The sequence below is a fragment of the Anopheles merus genome, chromosome 2L (assembly GCF_017562075.2).
Source record: "Anopheles merus strain MAF chromosome 2L, AmerM5.1, whole genome shotgun sequence".
NCBI classification, from domain to species: Eukaryota; Metazoa; Arthropoda; class Insecta; order Diptera; family Culicidae; genus Anopheles; species Anopheles merus.
In genome coordinates this window covers 43561611-43582386 of record NC_054083.1, presented here as the reverse complement: position 1 = coordinate 43582386, position 20776 = coordinate 43561611, and the positions used below count along the sequence as shown (strand labels likewise).

The window sequence follows — 20776 nt, the reverse complement described above, 5'->3', positions numbered from 1 at the left end:
CGTTGCCCCGTGCGGCTTCTCCCCGCGAAGCTTAATTACTGTTATCTGCGCCGTGAATCTGAGGGAAATTTTCGTCGGCTGAATTCACCCACAGGCCAACCGTCATCATCGCCACCATCGTCATCATCATCGCCACCATCGTCGGAGACGGGGACCATGCTGCTGTCAACCATGAGGTTCGGGTTTGTCCTTTGCCGTTGAAGCAAACCGCAGCAACTACCAACCGTCGACGACCACGAAACAAGCTGGTACGGTGGTGGGACCTGCTGGAGATGTTCCAGACTTTCGTCATCCAACTGGGAGGCTGTGTGTGTGTGTGTGTACCACTCCAATGACACTGCTTTCCACTGGCCCAGAGTCCCCAAAAAACGTTGTCTGATTTTGGCAGCACCGAATGCTGACGGGTTTTCTGGAGAAATTGGGGAAAAGAAGAACCCAAGACCGACCCGCTGCTGGCTTGGGAAATGTATGTGTGTGTGTGTCTGAGTGTGTCTGAGTGTGTGTGAGTGCGGTTCAGTAGCAAGATAAAATGCAAACAGGAAAACCCCCAAACTCCCACTCTCCTTGCTCCCGTGGGGAATGGTCTCTTTCACTCACTTCGCACTGCCCGGTGCAGATGTACTCCGGAAGTTCCGGTTCCGGTTGGATTCCTTCAAAAGGCTGCGGTTTTGCGGGATCGAAAACTTGTCTTGCCATACATACATTCGTTCTCGGTCGCTATTTCCCTATTCCCTCTTTTCGACCGGGAAGGTTCTTCAAAGAGCATGTTCTTGGTGGCTAGGTTTCTATGCCGTAAAGAAGCAGACGAAGTACGCACCAAGGATGTTTGCTGACTCGTACAAAACCAAGTAAGATGCCTGGCGCGATTGGGAAGACTTCCAAACGGGAAGTTGGTGGGCAAACGCTAGAAACATTCTCAATACACAAGGAGAGCGTTAGAATAGAATCGAATACGAATGAAGGTGAGTACCACCACCACCAAAGCTAAAGAGATTGCCCGGCACGACTTTCAGAGACGATCTTTTCTGTCTTATGATTGATTTTTGCCGGTGCTTTAAAGCGATTAAGGCAAGCGGCGAGGCAATACGAGGCAGCATTCAGAGCATCTCGCACGGTCCCATCGAGCTCATCTGTTATGAATAGAACCACTCGTGGCTGTTTTAAAGCAAATACAGTCAAAAACAACTCCCACATTGATTACGTTTCAATGAGGCAGCGATGGGGTAATTGAATTCCTGTTCCAGGAACCAGTGGCGCTTCACCCACCCAAACTCGTACCGGGTTTGCTAAACTAAATTAAGGGAGAGAGTCAGCTGCCATCATCCCTTCAGATCCCAGGATCGGTTATACATGTCCCACACCGACCGGGTGTAGTTACGTACATTGAGTTCCAGGGGTTTTTTTCCTTCTTTTTACCTCCCATTTCATTCCTTTCCTATCGCCAGCCACAGTTCGCCTGCCCGCAAAGCAATCGAAAGGATTGATAAAGAGTTGCACAACGATCTCGGTGACATCGGGACGATGGTTCGCATATCAGAGCAGTGCCGCCTGGCATTCGGCCGCCCGTAGCAAGTCCGTGGCAGCCCCTGTGGACCACGGAGTCCGACGACAAATATTTGCCAACCGAAACCGCGCAAAGTCAAAGCAAACGGGGAGCATGATGATGATGATGCCCCGTGTGACACACACGGTGCGCAGTTGTACGAGAGTCAATCCCGAAAGCAAAAAAAAGGCAACAGTGGAACGGCGAGCTTGTTGAGTACCTTCCGGCTTTCCGGACACAAGGTCCCAGAGCACTGGAAGGTAAGTGGTAACACTGCAAACAGTAGAGAGGGAGTGAGATATATCCTCCGATTGGAGTTTTTTTTGCTGTTGTCCGGACGACAGCAGGAAGGTTACACACACACGGTAAAGCCGTTTCAACGAAAGCGGCCACCATCTTCGTTCCCGGGAACCATGTTGTTTGTTTTCTCGTTACCTTCTCCTGCTCCAAACATTTTCCGCGAGCTTTTCGATGTTCACACAATACCAAATCATCCCTCCTCTCAACCCCGCACACACCCTCGTTTCGGTCATTCGATATCGGGGGGCAAATGGGAGGCGTAGACATTTGTGCACTTTTGGGGCAACATTTGGCGTAGAGTGCATTTTCGGTAAATCGAAATACACTTGCCTGTTCCTTTCCGCATGGTTTGAGTGGTGTGGGTACGGTATGCCTGATGCCTTCCATTTGCTATTATCGGTTCAGGAGCACACACACACACACACACACATACACACACACACACACAAACAGCACCTACTGTTACGCGCCAAACGTATTCGGAACCGTAAATCGAGAAACATTTCCGGCACTTACGATAATCGACACGGAAAGGGAACGGTTTCCGACATGAGATATAAAAATGTATCTCCAGGATAGTAGAAAAAAGGCACAAAAATGGTGAGGTTATTACAACTCAAAAAAAAGGGGTTTAAAACCTTGCCCGAAATACTTTCGCAAAGAATCTGGCGTTGTAGTAACGTTACAAGAAAATGAATAACGACAGCAGCTGTACCACACCACGCACTACTTTTCCAATGACGTCATCTAACAGATGTTTGCGAAAGCTTAGCAAAAACGCGTCAAAAAAAAATGCTTGTAAACAAGGAACAGCAATTTGGAGGAGAATTCCAAGAAATCCCTCGCTGCTTGTACTGAGGGCAGTTCACCTGCCCGTTCCTTTCATAAAGCGACGGCGGAGAGGCATTTGTTGAAGGGAGAACAAGGTAACTGAGATATTCAGGTTACCCCAGATACAATGGTGAGCTTTTGCGGTTAACCGTCGCATGGGGCGGGATAGCTAAAACGGGAGATAAGGCGAGAATCACTTAAAAAACAATAAAATAAACTATACAATTCCACACGCACACACAGCCAGATACTGTGACGTTGAAGAAAAATGATAGAAAAATGTAATTGCTTGTTGGATGGTGTGTGCAAGCGTAAACCGATCCACAAACACACACACAATGAAAAACTTGGCTTATTTCTCTCGCTCTCTCGCGCCTACTTCGTTGTAAGCGTTTGAGCGCTCTTAGTGGTATGGTCGTTGTGCACACACAAACACTAATAAAACCTCAACACACTCCTCATGGAAGCGGCAGGTGCAAGTGAAGGAAAACGAGTGGAAAAGTATTACCAACACAGGCTAAAACTGCTGACGGCGTCGATACGGTGAATGGTGTGTGGAGACGACGGATGGAGCGCAGGAAGCGTTTGGAAACCGTTCCATGACGTCGATGAAGTGTGACGGTTACATTGTTTTTTAAAAGAGAGAAGCAGGCAAACACTCTTGTGACGTCAACTCGTTTTCTGAAAGCGGAATGGAGCGGACGAGCGAGGACCAACACGAAGGGCAGCCGTGCGCATGCCGTTTGCCGGAATTTCCATCATCATCCCACCTTAACCATCTCCTCTCCAGTCACCTTTTCAACGCTTTTCGTATTTACGTGCGTGTATGTGTGTGTTTGTGAGAGAGGTTTTGGAGTGGTTTTATTCAGTTTAGTTTCTTTACAGACCGGAATATGAGCCCATTCGCCCTTTTTTTAGAAAGAAACATAGGGAATATGTGGAACACGGCGAAAACTTCCTATATTAGTCGGAGCACATCGTACACCTTGGAAATGGAAATTAGCTGCGGTGCGGAGACGGAGACTTCCAGGCGTACCAATGAGAGCCAGAAACATACACACAGACGCAATTTAGCATTTAAATCACGTCGCGGACATGAAGAAAAATTGACTCTCGTCGCAGCAGCAGAAACACGACTCGCTCCCCCCTTGTCACAAGGATTACTGCCGATGGAAGGACCACGTGCAAATATGTTTTCAACATTCTTTCCGCACCTGCACGGCGGCGGTGACACACAGCAGCCACCGGGACCAGGGGGTTTTACTCCCATCGGGAGCAGACACACACACACGGACACAAATTCCCACCGTCCTCTCGCGGTGTCAGGAGATCCTTTGAAGGATGGGTATGCTGCGTCGGACCACCCGGAGGAGCCCGGCCTGAAGGCCTGGGGAAGTAAATTATTAAGTTTCTTCCACTGTCACGGGCGGCTCGTGTGCTGTCTGCTGCTGTGTCAGTCTTACTCGGCTTACAGCGGGAAATGTCGTGCTTTTGGCACGTTGTTTCCCTCCCCCCGGTGTGGGCTGACTGCTGCTGCTGCTGCTGCTGCGGAGCTACGCCTAAGGTTTGGGCATATTTTTGGAGACACATTTGTCGTACGGTGTACCGGGCGTGTGTGCGATAAGCATCGGGCGATGAAGCAGCCTTGGGCCGTCCACGCTTTTGTCACGTCATATTTGTGGCGGAAAGAATGTGTCTTTGATCTTTGAGGCAGCGGCTGTTGTGGACCAGTGACTGTAAGGAAACAGGTAGCCATGCCTTGCCGTACGACGAGCTACTTCCAACCCTGAATGTGGTAACACATTCAACCCGAAAGACGTGGCGCGGAACACGCTCGTTGGGGCAGAAGCCTGCTCGAAAATGACTTAAACATTATGCAATAAATATAAATCTCTTTCTTCCAACTTTCACGCCCGAGCGCTACTATTATAAACGCGTCCGCTTAGACCATTACTTTGCAGACCTGCTCCAGCGCCGGTTCAGTTTTCCAAATGCAAAGCTTCTCCCGCGGCTCGGATTAAACCCCCCCAAAAGAAAACGTCCGCGCGCCGTTGATTCGAAAAATATATAACTCCTTCCTTTTGCTATTTCGCCGACTGCCCCGGGATTCGTTACGGAATGTTTGCACATATTTTTATTCCCCACCGAAACCGGAAGCGACTCGGACCGTTCAATAAAATTCCCGATCCGGGCGGTACGGCCCCTTTGGGCCACAAACGCGCAAAAGAACCACCCTGTCCACGGCCCAAGCCCGTACGGCGACCGAGAGAAGAAGAGAGATAGCGACGACGACGTCAAATGGGCGAAACGAAATCCCCCCCCCCCCCCGCCTCCCTCCATTGGTCCAGGGCAGGACATCATTTGCGTTGCAAAAAGCCGCAAGCTTTGCATAATTTTATGAGACCATGCGGTAACCCGTTACGCTCTTGCGGTATTGCGGAAAAATGTGTTTGACGACAATTTTCCCAAAAAAAAACCCTTCGCCCGAAAGGCTACCGAACGATGGTGCTGGGCGAAGGGCAGCAGCGTCGGAGTAGGAAGGTGGCCAAATATATTCATACACAAAATATATGTAATATGTGAGCAAACCTTCGTGCGGAAAGACTTGTGCTGGCAAGGGAGGGTTTTTTTTCTTTCTGCTCGAGTAAGTGTGAGAAGTAAAATAAGATTTAAATAGGTAGAATTCCCATCATCGGTCACGTCATTCGTACGTTCCGATACGAACGCTTATCGGCGGCCCATTAGCATGAGTCAAACTGTAGATAAGTGCGGAAGGTTTTCTTGTTGTTGTTACGAATTAGTTTACGAATGAAAATGGTTTGCTTCATTTTATGTACAGTTTTGCTAAAAAAAAACGCACCAAAAATGTAAAAAGGAACAGAACGCTCCAGAATACCTTGCCCGCAATTCCGAGCGCTGCAGCAAAACCACAACGAACTACACGCACCACCAGCAGCAGCAGCAGCCCCGAGAGCGCTTCCGATAAAGCGCCCCATAAAAATCAACTGAATGTGTGTGGCAGCAAATTTTACGGCGCTCAATCGTTTGCCACTTTTCGTTTGCTGCCACCAGTACCATTCCGTTCCGTTTCGGTGTAGCGGGTGGAGGGGGAGACATTAGGGCTCAATTCAACAACATGTAAATTGTGAATCCCCTACGGAGGGCCATCCTTTCAGCCGTGAACCCGTGCAGGTGCAGGTCTCCTGCGCGTTCACCGTCCTAACTGCTTTCAAATAGAGTGTTGTTTGGGAGATGCTGCTGCTACTTCTGCACCGCCATCGAACTTTTGTATCTGTGTCGGTTGTTGGAGATGGAATAACAACTACACAAGCAAACACACACAACAGTACACATTTGTATTCTTATCCTTTTATTCCTTCTTCGCTTATCCCACCGACAACAAATGATTAAGCGAATTCAGGCTCGGTGCGGTTTAGTTATTGTAATTCGTTTCCTTTTTTTTTGTTGCGTTCCCTTGTGAAAGGGAAGATAGCACACGCACTAATGCAAATTTAACCGCAAATCAGCATTAAGCCCGCGTGGCGCACCAGGCGTCTCCATCGGTGTGCGGTAAGGAAAAATTCAAATTTTCCATACACATTACACCAATGCAGGGACGGCGGTGGCAACGGTACACAGAACACAATACACAACGAATCGATTCAAAGGTGTCTCCAAATGTGACCAAGGTTAAGGAACGAAGCCCAGCGTACAAAAAGGTAACCACAGCAGCAGTAGCAGCAGCATCATCGTCATCATCATTTGTTTTCCCGGTGAAAACATTATTCCGGCGGGGCCTTTTTTGGACAGGCGAGCTCCAGGTAAAGGAAGCAGAAACACAAATCCAACGCCAAATAAAAAAGCCGTTAGCAAAAGGGCTGCATTCTTGCCCATCCTCCCGCCCTCGAGGGGACGATGTGTTTTGTTAGTTGTCTCGATAGGGAATGCACGTGTGTGGCGGTGGCACAGGCATGTGTGTGTGTACGCGTTCTTTCCTTTCCCTCGTTCTCAGGTAACATCGCCCATTGTAGTAACATGTAAAACTAAGAAGGAAGCAGCAAAACGATACATCTGGTATCGTTTTTGTTTTGTGCCTAAAGGGATGCGTGCGGTTTTGGACATTTGCATGCGCAAAAATCCTTTAAAAAGAGAAGGTTTCTCCGTATTTCCCTGGGCAGTGTTGGCAGGTTCATTTCGTTCCCCAAAAATAAAAAATGAAACCAGTGGTAGAATGTTCTTCTTTTTTTCACAGACACAACTTTCGTTCTTTCGGTCCCTGTTGATTTAGGAGGTTGGTGATAGTGGCTTTCGGTCGGAACGTTTTTCCAGAATTCTTCTCTTCCAGAAAGCTGTCCCTGATGTGCAACATCTTTGGCCAAGTGACACATTTTGGACAGGGAAAGGATACCGTTTTGGAATTTAAATATTTTGAAATTTGTTTTATTAATGATTTTATTTACATTCCATTTTGGCGCAACAGTGGACGCAGCTCGCTCTTGTTTAACGAACTCAGGAATTGCCAACGAGTTCTTTAACGAACTCAAATGAAAATACACACTAGACCTTCTAACAATTGAAATTTGGCAACGGAACACGAGGCCTGGAGCTGAAAGATTTCTTTGGTAGCATTAAACAAATGGCTGTTACATAAATGATACTGATCGCTCGGTTAATTTGAGATTGATAAGCAAACATTTGAACACTTAAATAGATGAATCTTTGAGCGGTGAATTATTCGCTTGCCCAAACAGTTATTGATCTTGACAGCTGGAGTGAATTGCTCCCGAATGATCGTTTCGGTCCCGTTCGATTGCATATACACGGGCGCTGCTCACTCCCACGTTCAGTGTTAAAAGAAACTTTCAATCATTTTACAACATATCTTAAGGAGAAGAAGAAAAAACAAGCAAGATGAGGCTAAAGAAAACAACTCAAACGTAGCAGCGGTGGCAAGAGTGGCACGCGCTACTGATGCCGGACAGGAATGATGAATTAGCTATGGTGGAATCCTGTTCCTCGGACCGTACGGGATTAATCAAAATCCCTTTTCTTCAACCGTAAAACCTTCACCGAAGCTTATTTTACAGAAAAGAAAAAAAAACATAAACACACATACCCACATGTATACATCACACGTCCGCCATGAAAAGCCACTTGTGTTTGGGATACAATTTTGCCAGAAGGAAAACAGAAACCGATCTTCTCCCTTGCCTTGAACGGACGCCGGGAGTTAGTTTTGATACTGCCTCTGAGTGGCGTTTTTTGTTGTTGCTGTTGCTCGTTGCTGTTATTGCCCTTATACCTTGCACACCGAAGAGTTTGAAGCAAGATCCCTTGGAATCTAGGAATGTTTCCATGCGGTTGTTCCGGAAAGGGGGCAGAAACCACAAAAAGAAATCTTTCGCTGGTACAGGATACAGGAGCCAAGAAAAAGGAAACCCTACCAGAGCACATTAAAAAGAACCCGAACGATCTAAAGCAATATAATGTGGAGAAAAGGCAACACTCGCGCCACTGTCCCCCACTGACTGAGCGCTGAAGGCACACGAGAAAGTTTGTTTGCACCGGTATACTACATGTATATATTGATACTTAAAACCCCCGGCAAGGTGCAGGGCGGTGTGAAGAACGCGAGTTGAGTTTGGGCGAGCTCTGACCATGGTTAAATGAAAATCTCTCCCACAGCTCCCTTCGTCTTCCTGCCCACAGTTGTCGATTTAGCAAAGGGGAAGAAAAAGCTCGGGAAAAAGCGGACTGCACCATAGATAGGTTTCGGTTCTGTTGACCATCGTCTTTAGAAGGTTCGTTTCGTGAAAGACGAAGCGAAATAGAACATAGAAAGCAAAAGCAGAGAGAAAGAACGATACTAAGCTCACTGTGAGTGTAAGCTTGGTTACAAGGCTTCAGAACGGTTGGTTGCGTTGCGGGAAGCGAACGGAGATCTTCTGGAAAAGAAAAACAGAATCCTTGGTAAGGGAAGCCGGCAACTGCAGCGATGTGGCAACGTGATCCATCTTTCGGTCATTTTTATTATGAAATCCGACAGCAGCGTCTGACCGTATTTCTTTAGCCAACAGTTTGAGATGAACGCTTTTTTAAGATGTTGCACGACCATGAAAAGAAACGGCGGGTGTCAAGGTAACATTCTTGAAAATGTGTAGCATTCTTTGGAAGTAAAGCTTGGAGGAAACATATCCTTTTAAATGTACATGTTTTTTTTTTCGTGAAAATATAGGTTCAACGTTTTGTGAGGAGGTGCTATTTCATTAATGTTAGTATTATAAAGCTTTTTGGCAATTCCGTGCAGTTTGATTTTTAAACAAGATCACATTTCGCTACTTAAGTTTTGGTCCTTCGAGCCGGATCAACGTAATGGAAGTCGCCGTACAATTCGGATAATCATCTTCTACAAAGCATTACACATTCATTCCATAAAAACCACAAACACTTTAAAACAGAGACATCCAGATTGTCCGTCAAGACGTGTCCAAGGGGGGCGCATCTCTCAGTCCGATCTTTAACACCAGGAAATGGAATAATTGCGTGGCGGGCAAAGTTGAACCGCTGGACGAAAAAATACGAATAACTTTGCTTCTTCGTGCACTCGGCGAAAACTTTTCGTTCTCTCTCCGAAAACTTCCTGCCCACACCTTCACCGTCAGTGGGTTCGTGTGCGAGATTGTAGTTCCCGTTTCCGAGCGGCAACAAAAATCAAACCCCTCATACACGGAGCAGTGTAGCCACCATCTGCTCCATTTTGCTGACCATTTCTGGCAGATACATCTTGTGACCACACCGGCAGGCGTTCCTTTGGCCTGGGAGGCGATGAGTTCGTCGTCGCGTGAACGGAAGCGCGCACTGCCAGAAAGTTGTAAAGTTTCCTTTTGGCTCAAACCACACAGCCACACACAGCCGCTGAACTAATCTTTGCTGCTTCTTTTGCCATTCGCCGATGCTGTAAGAGGAACCCGTCTGCACTGGATAGAGCTTTCCAAAGGGGGAGGGAAACCTTTTAGAAAATCGTTATTCGCAGCCGTCTTGAATCACGGGGACCACGGAGCCAGTACAAAGTCGACTACTGGTGGCCTGCAGGCTGCAGACGATAAAGTGCTACGCTGCCAAGTGCTACCGTGGTATCGTGTGTAATGGGCGGCTGCCAGCGAGCAAACACAGCGCCGAACTCACTCGCTCATGTGCCGGACGAGCGAAACGTGCACCGGGTACGGAATGGGAAATTATAGGGCTGCACTTAGTTTTCATTAAAAGTTGAGCTGTGCACATGAGAATTGCATTTTCGCGTGTATTTGCGCACATTTAGCGAAGCGTTTGAGTGTGAAAGATGGAGAAATATCGCACGACGGCGGAGAAGTGGCTGCGAGTAACCGGGGGAGGAAGGTAGGTTTGTTAGAATCAATAAGTTTGAAAATGGCTTGACGGCTTCGGGTCTGAGCGAGTCCACGTACTAACTGGGGTGGCAGGAGAATAGTCTTATTAATGAACTACGGGCAATATAGAATGCTTAACAACGTCCGAAGAATGATAAAACATTCACGAATCGATTCTTGATTAAACTTCAGCGCCCGGGGAGGATTTTCTGGAAAATCGCTAGCAATATTCGTGTTCCACTGCAGAAATCCCGCTACGTTGTGCCTTCGACGGAATCGATCGGAAATGGGTCCTGTCCCGAATGACTGTAGTGCTCTAGCCCACACCAGGAGCTATCCCAAGAAGCTGCCCTAATATATTAATGACAAGATGTTATCCTTTATTAAATCCAACCAACCTTACCCCATATCATTACACGGAACCGTCGCCGTAAGGTCGTGAGCGTCACAACCCACAAGGGCGGAACTGCAATGCCACCACCGGCAGCAGTACCGTAAATCCGCACACACGCTTCATCATAATTGTTCATCGTGGAACAAAAAAAAAAACACTACTACGGACGGCCGCTAGAATCAATTATCAATGCCAGCGCGCAATGGAGGAGAAGTTGTCCGTAGTGGTAGCAGTAAAGCTTTCGCAAACGGATGATAACCACATCCGAAACGGTGGTCTGATCCGGGTGACATTAAACCACCAAACACTGGCCGCAACCTACTGGCCACATTAAATCCCACATACACGTTTTGCCCGCCAATGGGGCACATTTCCGATAATCCAGCAAGGTTCCAGGAAGTGAGCAACTTGGGACGGCTGCGGGTCGTTGCAGCGTATTATGCGGGAGGGCCTCCGAAGAGACACTGGGTGTGTGTGCCCGCGTTGAGTGGCTTATCTATTGATTGGTCATAAAGTTTTGGTCACATCCTAATCACATCCCATTGGATGTTCCCCGCACATGCCGCCAGCCTTACCCTGGGCCCGTTAGCTGAAGGCTAACGCTTAACCCCTCTCGCACCGGCTTACCGCCACAAGACGGAGGGAAGAGCCCGATGAATGGATTTCGGATATCACATTTGGTAATGCGTTTCACGGGTTGGTGCGTCTCCGGATATAGCACTGACAGTGAGCGGTACACCAACGCCATCACCACGTTGGAGCGTACGACCGAAGCATCAAAGTAAGGTGCCGAAAAGCGGATTAGTGCCTGGCGAAAACGACGGAGCAAGAGCCCATCGCTTACATCGGTTCGGTGTCTTCAATGTTCCTTCCCTCTGAAAAGGTGTGTTTGCTGCATGTCCGACTGACAACACTTGAAGCATTAAGGAAGATGGGGCCGAAACTGTCCTCGTAAGAGCTCCCACACAAACTCACAAGCGCACACACACGTAGTGGACAAGTGTGGCGGTATTTATTTAGGATTCACTTCGATCGCTTCTCACGGAAATGGTGCTCGCTCGCTATAGGCAGCGCACACCATTAGCGTACGTAGGAGGATTAGCAGGACTCCCAGGACGTGACAGGTAGAGTTCTGGCCGTCTGGCCAAACACGGCGGTGGAAGTATTCGAAGAATTTTCGCACCGTTAAGGGGTGTCCCTTTTCGACTGATAATGCTTGTTTGCAATTTGTTCGATGAGAAGTAAGTGTGCGATCACGTTCACGATTTTATGAGAAACCGTTCAGTGGCCGGTCCGAACAAGGGATGGGAAGCGTATTCCATGCTGACGCAGATACGATTACAAAGGGGCGCTGCGATGGAGTGTAGAACAAGCAAAAATTGTTAAACCGACAATTGCCCATAACTCAAGCAATTGTGTCGAATGGTTGTGAGACGACAAAAGTTTCCCGCTTTGAACCATTGGAGGAAAGAAATCTTTTTCTTCTTGCTGTCCAGTAGAGGACGAAGATTAGCGTCTCGTCTTACAGTAACGAGAGTGTGTGTTTAATAACATTTCTTTGTCCAACTCAAAGACATATTATACGAGTTGACGATTGTGCGAATAGTTGTCCTTTTTTTGCAATGACCATTTCCTCGAATCTGAAAGACTGACAGAGTAGAGTGCGAAAGCAAAAAACCTAACCCAACTCAAGGTGTCACATACCCTGCTGGGGGAAAGCAGGAATTCTTTTCGGTGCAATTTCAAACGAGAAGAGAGAAGGAAAAAACATGTTTTTCTTGATTTCAACGTCATTGAAAGCTTCCTTGCGGCAAAAAAAACCCGTAAAACTTCATCTCGCAAAACACCACCGAAGAAAAAACGGCGGCAAAACTGAAAAGGTAATCCAAAAGGATGTGTGAGGGACGCGGTGAAAGGATGCAAAAACTTTAATCGAGTGTCGTCTTCACTTCCGAACTAATCAGTCTTTTTGTAAGGCCGAAACTTGTGAGTGTGTGTGTGCGTGTTTTTTTTTTCGTTTTGTGCGCTGTTCTGCACTTCTTCAAAGTGGACGAACGACGAAAGTTTTTCATTGCACGTTGCTGAGGCCTCGTGTTCCCGGGACACATCACATTTACCCACCCCGTTCGTCCCATACACGGCGCTAACAATTTCTTTGAACGGAGCGCAGTGCAACTTCGTTAAATAGTTTTGCGTCCATTTCCGTTGCACTCGGCGAAGCGTTTGAATTGAATAAATGAAGCTGAACACACTCACAGGAGACATTTTATCGCAGCACCGATCGATTGGAGCTGGAGTTAATTTAAGGTGAGCGCGAGGAAAATACAGTTCCCCAATACCGTCCCGATTCCGATGCCGGACGAAAAGGAATCATTACCTGCTTAGCTCTTTCAGCTCGCACTATTCCGTCCCTTTTTTTGTATAACTTTATTTTTCTCGCTTTTCCAAACGATGGTGCAAACTAACGCACCAACACTAAATGTGCTATTCCAAATGTGCGTTCGCTTCTGTCTCAAGATGGGTTTTTGCAACGCATCTCGAAATCTCTTTACCGGTTACACTTTCGTCGATTATCCTGCGAAAAACTGCTAGGACTAGGATACGCTAGACCGGTTGCTGTTGCTGCTTCGTATGGTTAGTATTCGCAAACTCAATTTCTTCTGCTGTGGGGGAAGAAAAAGTTTCGCACTCGTCACGCTTTCGCTTTTCATCAAATTTCTACAACCCAACACGACGCTGGTAGCAAATCTAATAAAAAACAGCAACACACACACACACACCCCATGCTTGGCATTCATTTGATTTCGTTCGGTACGATTCGTTTGCCGCTGTTTTTGGGGAGCTTTTGGACCATCATCATCATCATCATCCCGCACGAACATCCTGTGCCTTTTCCGGCCGGTTTGCCCAATTTTGGGAAGCTTCCTGCGCTTGCCCAGTGCGCTCCTTCCGTGGTAAAAAGTAAGATGGTGAAGTTGTTCAACAAGCTTAAACCCACCCATAACACAAGATGTCCAAATCGAAACCATCCATCCGTTCAGTTGCTGGGTCGTGGACAGGAAAGAAGGTCTAAAGCCTGTGTAACACGTTGGTGGAAGTTCGTCCCCTGTCCTGGGAAACTAATGCGACTTGCCGACTTTTAGGAGACCCGTATTGAGTGTGTCAGATCGAGTTATCGACTGTTAGGGAGGAAGCGCGTTCTGTTTGTGGCCTTTTTTTGGGCGAGTTAGAGCGAAAGCTGCCTACACGTAGCACCCCGAAACTCCCGAAACCGGCCAAGATAAAAACAAAAGTGACGAAAAAGCACATTGCACTGCCAACCTTCTTATACAAACCGCCAGGACGCGCAGAACATCCGCCAATGGAGCGGGGGGGGGGGGGGGGGGGGGCGCGAAGAAAATTGAATTCCCCTTTCGTATTCGCCCAAAAATGGGATAGATAAAAGGCTCACCCCAGAAGATAGATACATACGGCCCCGACCGAACGACCGGGCCAAACGGCTCTGCACGGAACAACCCACTGGTAGGCTCTGTCGCCCAAGAAGTGTGTGTGTGTCTGACACGACCTACTCCGACCTACTTTGAATGTTTTCATCCTATTTTACAGCGCATAACTTTCGCCATCTCGACACCGCACCAGCCAGCCAGCCGGCGTGATCGCTGTGACATGCATGATAAAGAGCCGTCGTCGGCTGCCGTTTCTGAATGCCTGCCGCACACAATAAGCTCACCTCGACCGATGCCGGGTACTAAATGTAAACTAGATTTCACAGCGCTTTCCCGTTCGCGCCGCCTTTCGGGCTGATGAATCCGGTGTGTTGTTGTACCATCATCGTATCGTACCTCGTCAGGCAAACCGACACGTGTCATGTTTGCCCCGGGTTACGGGATGCGAGTGGAGACTGTCGCTGACGTTTCAAGGCCGGCTCGCGCAAACGACGGCCAAGACGACGACGCGGTGGTAATGGAGTTAAACTAATGCAATGGAAGAGTGAAACTAAATTTTCGCGCCCTCTTGCCACGTCTGAAAAAGAAGATGCACGTGTGGCGGGGGACATCAAGACACGGCCTGGCATGTGTTTTCCCCCGATCGTTCGGACGTCGTTGATGGATTTTGCCGAGAAGCAAAACGGGACATTAAAACAAAGCACTGTGACGCCAACAAACAGTGTGACAGCGCTAGTTGTAGGACACTTTTTGAAAGAGGAGCAACTCTGGGAATCGGACCGGACGCTCGGTGTAAAAAAGAAAGACAGCCTCGCTCAGGTTGAGCGGAACGAGAATTGAATTTACTTTTCTGCACGTTATCATGCGCGCGGTTCCCAACGATCCGTGTAACCGTTTTCCGAATGGAGCAGAGTAATGATTCCGGTCTCATTCAAATTCCACACGTTACAGCATCGTGAGGTGATTACAATTACCAGGGCCACGAAAGACCCGAAAGAAAACCGAGTACGTGTGTGTTAGTATGTACCGGGATTAAAGTCATCAATTTATAGTGAGGCTTTGCTCGATATTCCACGCCCAGAAGCCCGTAGAAGCAATATGCCCATCCACTAGTGACCCCGTGCTGGTACAAAAATTACGTTTTCCCAAGCACCGGTGGCACTCGGGGATATCCCTGGCAGGGTCTAATCCCCAACCGCGCAAGAACTTTTTTCCGCTGCTGCCATACGATTACGGGATGTAATACAAATTCCGGCACCAGTTTCCCAGGATGTAATCCCAAACCTTTTTTTGCGAGCAACCTAGAAAACCAAAACAGCCAAACTGTAACACACCCAGGTTAGCTAAAACCCTCCCACAAACAAGCGTGCGCACGCTCAACGGTTGGAGTCTGTGTGTAGCATGCAGAATCTAATTCCCCAATACAACTTCCTCGCGGGTGCACTCTCGGTTACGAGTCAACAGGAATGCTTTGGTTGTAAATAACGGAACCCAACAGGACGAAACGATTCCCTGAGCGTGTTTGCACCGACCCGCAACTCCCCGCGGTGTACTGTATATCCCAATCGCTGTAGTGACCGTGTATTACACACCGCGCGCACAGATAAGCATACGCCCTGGATGGTGGTGCCCATTGATCAACTCTGGCGCGCGGGCAACACACCGCCACTGCAGGTTGTTTTTTTTCTTCTTCTGTTTGTTGCTTCTTTTTTCGAACCCCCATTTTGCAAAACTTACCTGGGTTGTCGTGTGTGGTGTATATGCATAGGTCTGCGGTGCAGTGTATCGGTAGGTTGGTTGTGTCGGGGCGTAACCCTGCGTCCAGGCAGTGCCTCTGTACGGTGCACCGGGAATGCCGCTGGCCGGACTAGTCATAGCGGGTCGCTGGGCACCCTTTAGCGTGGCCGGTGCAGGCGGTGGTGCTCCAGGGTAGGCGCTACGAGGCGCGGCTGTAGTACTTCCCTGCAGGAGACAACAACAACAAAAAAACAATCCCCCGGAAGGGGAAAACAATCGGATTAAAACACGGAGTTCGATACGATGGTACAAAATGACAGAGTGTGAGATCGGATAATTTCAGAATTTTTGCAAAAAAGTTTGAATGACATTAAAGATTTATATAAATTTGAGAATGATTTAGATATCCAATCCCTAATCCTCAACAACTAACACGTTTTGAATGTCAACTGACAACGCTCCACTTAGAATACATCGAAGTCTACACCAGGTGGGATCTCCAAAATATTACCTCACTCTCTGTACGGACAAACAATGGAATTGAAACATTGTTTGCTCGTGTTCAAACTCGTGTCTACTAAACATCCTGTCCCCACTTCCTTTTCGAATCCTTTTTTATGAGCTTCCTCCACTACTTCTCTCATCCCCTCCCCCCTACTGAGCACGTTGGATGAACTCACGGATGACTTCCTTTTGGACATCGGAGACATCACGCCCCCTCCTAAACTAGTCTCGTTGACGCATTTACGACCACTTAGGCAAACTTTGCCAAACTAGCTCGTGGAGCTCAAACACACATACACACACAAAAAGACGGAAGCATTTTTATGATCTGCTCACTGATCCAGCTGTGCGAGTATGAAAAGCGGGCAGCAGTGCCTGAAGCTTGCATAGGAAATCCATGCTCTGTTTTGGGGTCGCAAATGGGGAGCGACCAACCATCATTCGACGACTCCTTCTACCCGCAGGGCCGGGCAGAGCTTTACAGGAAAGATAACCGACCGGATGGGCATGTCGCAAACCGTGCACACGGATACACATACACACACACTGCGCCAGGACCAAAATCCTTGGGTATCGTGCTACAGCTGCAAAGGAATGGTAAGTACCTTTCCACGGGCATTGCAGTTACCCGGGTGGTTTCGCAGCGAACCAAAATTCCAAAAACCCATTGCCTGCCAAGCGAGGATAGGAAATTTATTGCTGCCCGCTTCGTTTTCGTGCACCAAAGCCACGTACGTGTGTGTGTGTGTGCGCTGGCTCGAGGCAGCTGCAAACCGTTCTATTGTAGGACCACGAACCTCCAGGGGTTGATAGTGACTCCACCGTCCTGCCTTTTCTAATATGACTGTGTGTTTGTGTGTGTCTGATGTCTGCCGGGTATTCCCGGTAACTCGGGTATCGTTCCGGGTGTCCTGAGTCAGCTAAATGAATAATGGTACCGCACATCCGCGGTACTGGACCAGGCAAACCGGCACTCCCGTTGTGACCGTACGCTACCGTGGTGGAATCTTACGAGAAACAAAACGCTCGCCAACAAACGTCCTCCACCAGAAAACTTAAGCTAAAAAGTGTACACATCCACGTCTTTGCGTGTTTGTTCGATTGTGGTTATGGCTCGCTAGTGGCTTCAGGGGGAAGATGAGGTCTCTTATGTGGCTAACTTATGTGCTGGTGGACGACGACGAACACGACCGCATGCATCCATTATTGAACTTTTGCAACTTTGACTTTGCCGGAGGCGAGTGCTTCTTATCGTTGGGTTTTGTTGTTGCTCGTGTTGTTGTCACGGACAACTCGTCTGTTCAAACGGACACTGGCAGCACATCAAACAGTTGCAAGCTGTCATTTGGTGGGGGAAAAAGGAAGAAGTTGCTCGACAAGCTAACGCATCTATGCAGATTTTCTCATTTCCTGTGCCAAATTGAAGTACGGCGACGTGTGTTACCCCACGACCATGGTTGACCAAACATCACACAACATGTAAGTCATGGATGGAGTCACGACCACGAGACACTGTGATCACTGTGCAGCCAAATGTCAATAAACGAGAGAAAGAGAAAGAGAGTGGTTTAAACAGCCAAACAGTGGCAAAATGTTTCCCGGGGATGTAGTTGTGACTGTCACACCACTCGCCGATACCCGTAAGTGCCTTAGATACAATTTCTCAAGACAATCGGGCAAGTTTTTGGATGCATATAAAACCCAAACACTCCTCTTCTGAAAGCCATTGTGTACAATTAACTTTGCGCACTGTGTGCGAACGAAGAATTCAAATAATCGTGCAGGAAAGAAAAGTTTCCGTTCCGCCACATAACCGACTTTTGCTGGCACGTAAACACTACTTCTTCCACGGTTTGGCAAGTTTTATAACAGTCGCATATAACAGTTCTGTAACCTAGGCAGAGGCTCACACACACACACCGCTCTCAACGGTAGTAGTCGAAAAGTCGAAAAGTTGATCAAAAAAGCAAAAGTTGCGGAGACGGTAAAGTGCAAATCTATGGGAATGCAACTGGCAAGTTGGTAAGTGCATAAATTTGCCACACAGGGAAGTGTGGCAGGAACGCTTCTGGGTCGCTCGGTGTAAGTTACACACCCCATTAGCGCGCCATACAGCAACGAAGGCCACAGCTGGTGGATTTTAATGCAGTGTCAGAGCAACATTGCACGTCCTGTGTCTGTGTGTGTTATGAGGTGTTTTTTATGCGCCCAAAAGTCCCGCGATAGTACAAAAAGTAGTTTTTACGGATGGTGATCTGCAAAAAAGGCACCGAGTTGAGGTTATAACTATTATTATTAAAAACAAATTTTAAACACAACAGAAATTCCACAAAAGTATATTTTAACTCTGATCTTTAATTCTAGTCCATGTATTGAAATAATTGAGATTTGCTACTACCATTTGTGGTGCTGGTAGAATTAAAGGTTCTAAGACTTCTCAATTCCAGTTCTTGATTTCCGACGAAAAATTCCCCTTTTGCACCTATTTTCTCTCACCACAAATAAAGGCGCTGCAAACGATCGACTTTTTCCGAAATGTTTCACCCCACAACAAAGCCTCAATCGAACCGGCCAGCATCACTTCCCCTCTGCCAGCTTCAGAAACAACAGCAATAATTGGCAGGAGTTTTCACGGACCATTCGATCCGTTTTTCTCCCACAAAGGCCGCAGCAAACGAACAGCGGAAAAAGGCACACAGCTGAAAATTACTTTGTTGTTGCCGGATCGTTTCCAGGCTTTAATCATTCGCATGCCGCGCACAGTTTCAGTGCTAGTACACAAACCCTACCCAAACACACACACACACACATACAGAAAACCATGGCCTTGGCCGTTTCTGCGTTATGGTGGTACAAAATGGTGCGATGGTGTGGTTTTAATTGAAGCATTCATGCCTTCATGCACCGGAGAAAAGATGGAGCGGCGCCCATGTTTTGTTGCCCGTTTGCTCGTCCTACCCCGCTAATGGTTCACAATTGGGCGTTTGCCGCCATTGCACCGCCGCAGCTCCACTCGTCGACAGGGAGAGGGGATGTGTGTGTGTGCGATGTGATTCAGCGGTTGGATAGCCGCATTTCTTTCCATGCTTTTTTTGCGCCACTTTGCTCCAGCTTGTTTCACACCACCATTTGGCACACACACACATACACACCAGAGGAGCCCATAGCCCCACGGGCTCGGAAGACGACGACCGGAGGGCACCGGAGGTGAATTGGCAAAATCTGCCAACAACATTCTGCACAATTAATCAAGCAAGCACTTCACTTCATCGGCGATGAAATGTGCCGACTGGGTTGCCGGGGTCGGTCGCTCGGTGCAAACCGAACTCCGTCGCACGTTTGAGAGATGGAATGAAAGAGAAATTGTTTCCCCGCCAAACACACCGATGGGGGAGGGGAGAGGGGGTCAGATTTAGTCCCCCGGTATGATCGAAGGTTTCGTCCCCGGAAGGATCGAAAGTAAATGCAGAGATAGAGTGAACGGGAAAAGCGCAAAGAAAAGCGCACTCATAACCAACCCCCCGGCAGCATCGTTAATAAAGTGTTTAACCGAACAAAGGGAGCTTTACTGTTGGTTCGCTTCGATCGGGAGCGCTCACCACCCATCAATAGCGCTCCATTGGTTTCCCATTTTCCTGGTGGTTGGTTGGCTGGGGTTGGGAGGGCAGCAAAGTAGCACGCTCTCGGCTGAATCGCGCGCAAGCAAGAAACCGCTATTTCATTTCTCGTTTGCGCTAGTAACTGTGTTCTGTGATAGTAGCGCACTCTAGCGGCAAAAAGGATAAAGCTACTAAGAGTTTGCCTGGAAAGGATGGATGAAAGCAGCGTAAATCGGTGGAAATTAATGGAAAATGAAAAGTAAAAGACTACCCAGTAAGGTAGCAAGGGTAAAAAATTCAAGGGATAGTTAGGAAAAAGGGTAGGAAGAGTGAAGGGTGTGTTCACAAAAAAAAACTCAAAGTTCATTTGGCAACAATAAAAGCGAAAAATTGAACGTGATTTACTGTGCGCCATTGAAGTGGGTGTGGAATGTTTTTTTTTTCTTTTCTTCTCTCCCCTTTTGCTACGCTTTTGGAGCGCAAGACGCCTTTATGACTCCAAATCAAACCAAAAATCTTCCGTCGAGCCAACGCTGTGGGTGTTGAAGCTCCACTTCAATTTGCTAACTGCCAATATTGGATATCCCAAGTAGCACTCCGAGCTGCTGAGCAAAGAGAGGTGAAAAAGCGGCAAAATTAACCCGCGCGCCGAGCTTTCTGCTGCCCGGAATTGGTTTCAATCATAATTCCCACCTCGTCGTTTGAACGAGTGTCTCAGGATAGCAAAAGGACACTCCTGGCTTCATCAGCCAATACACACACACACATAGAAAAGAGAACATTGTGCCATCGGTAATATTAATTTCATTGAACGAATTTAATCCCAAGATTATTAACTCTCCATTCGTTCGCTGTGTCTGTGCTCCCAGCTCCTTCCTGCCGGTTGAGTTGAGCTCAAACAGAGCTACCAAAGAGAAGTAAGGGATAAATCCTGGGCCAGTTCTCGAAGGCATAGGACGTCATTAAGGAGCCTTGACAGTCTCAAAAAGGACCACATGTCATTAGGTTTCGGTCTCGATGGAGCATCATTGCCAGTT

The 20776-nt window shown here is 47.8% G+C and overlaps 1 protein-coding gene across 31 annotated transcripts in view; it reads right to left on the bottom strand.

Moving 5' to 3' along the window:
* Positions 1-20776, bottom strand: part of LOC121592004 (protein alan shepard) — a 204518-nt gene that overhangs the window by 50649 nt on the left and 133093 nt on the right. For 30 of the 31 annotated variants that reach the window (XM_041913181.1, XM_041913183.1, XM_041913163.1 and 27 more), the window contains one exon: positions 15637-15861. The exons of the other annotated variant lie outside the window; for it this stretch is intronic. In XM_041913181.1, coding sequence (XP_041769115.1) covers positions 15637-15861 — 225 coding nt within the window. The remainder of the gene's footprint in view (positions 1-15636; positions 15862-20776) is intronic. 31 annotated transcript variants of the gene reach the window in all.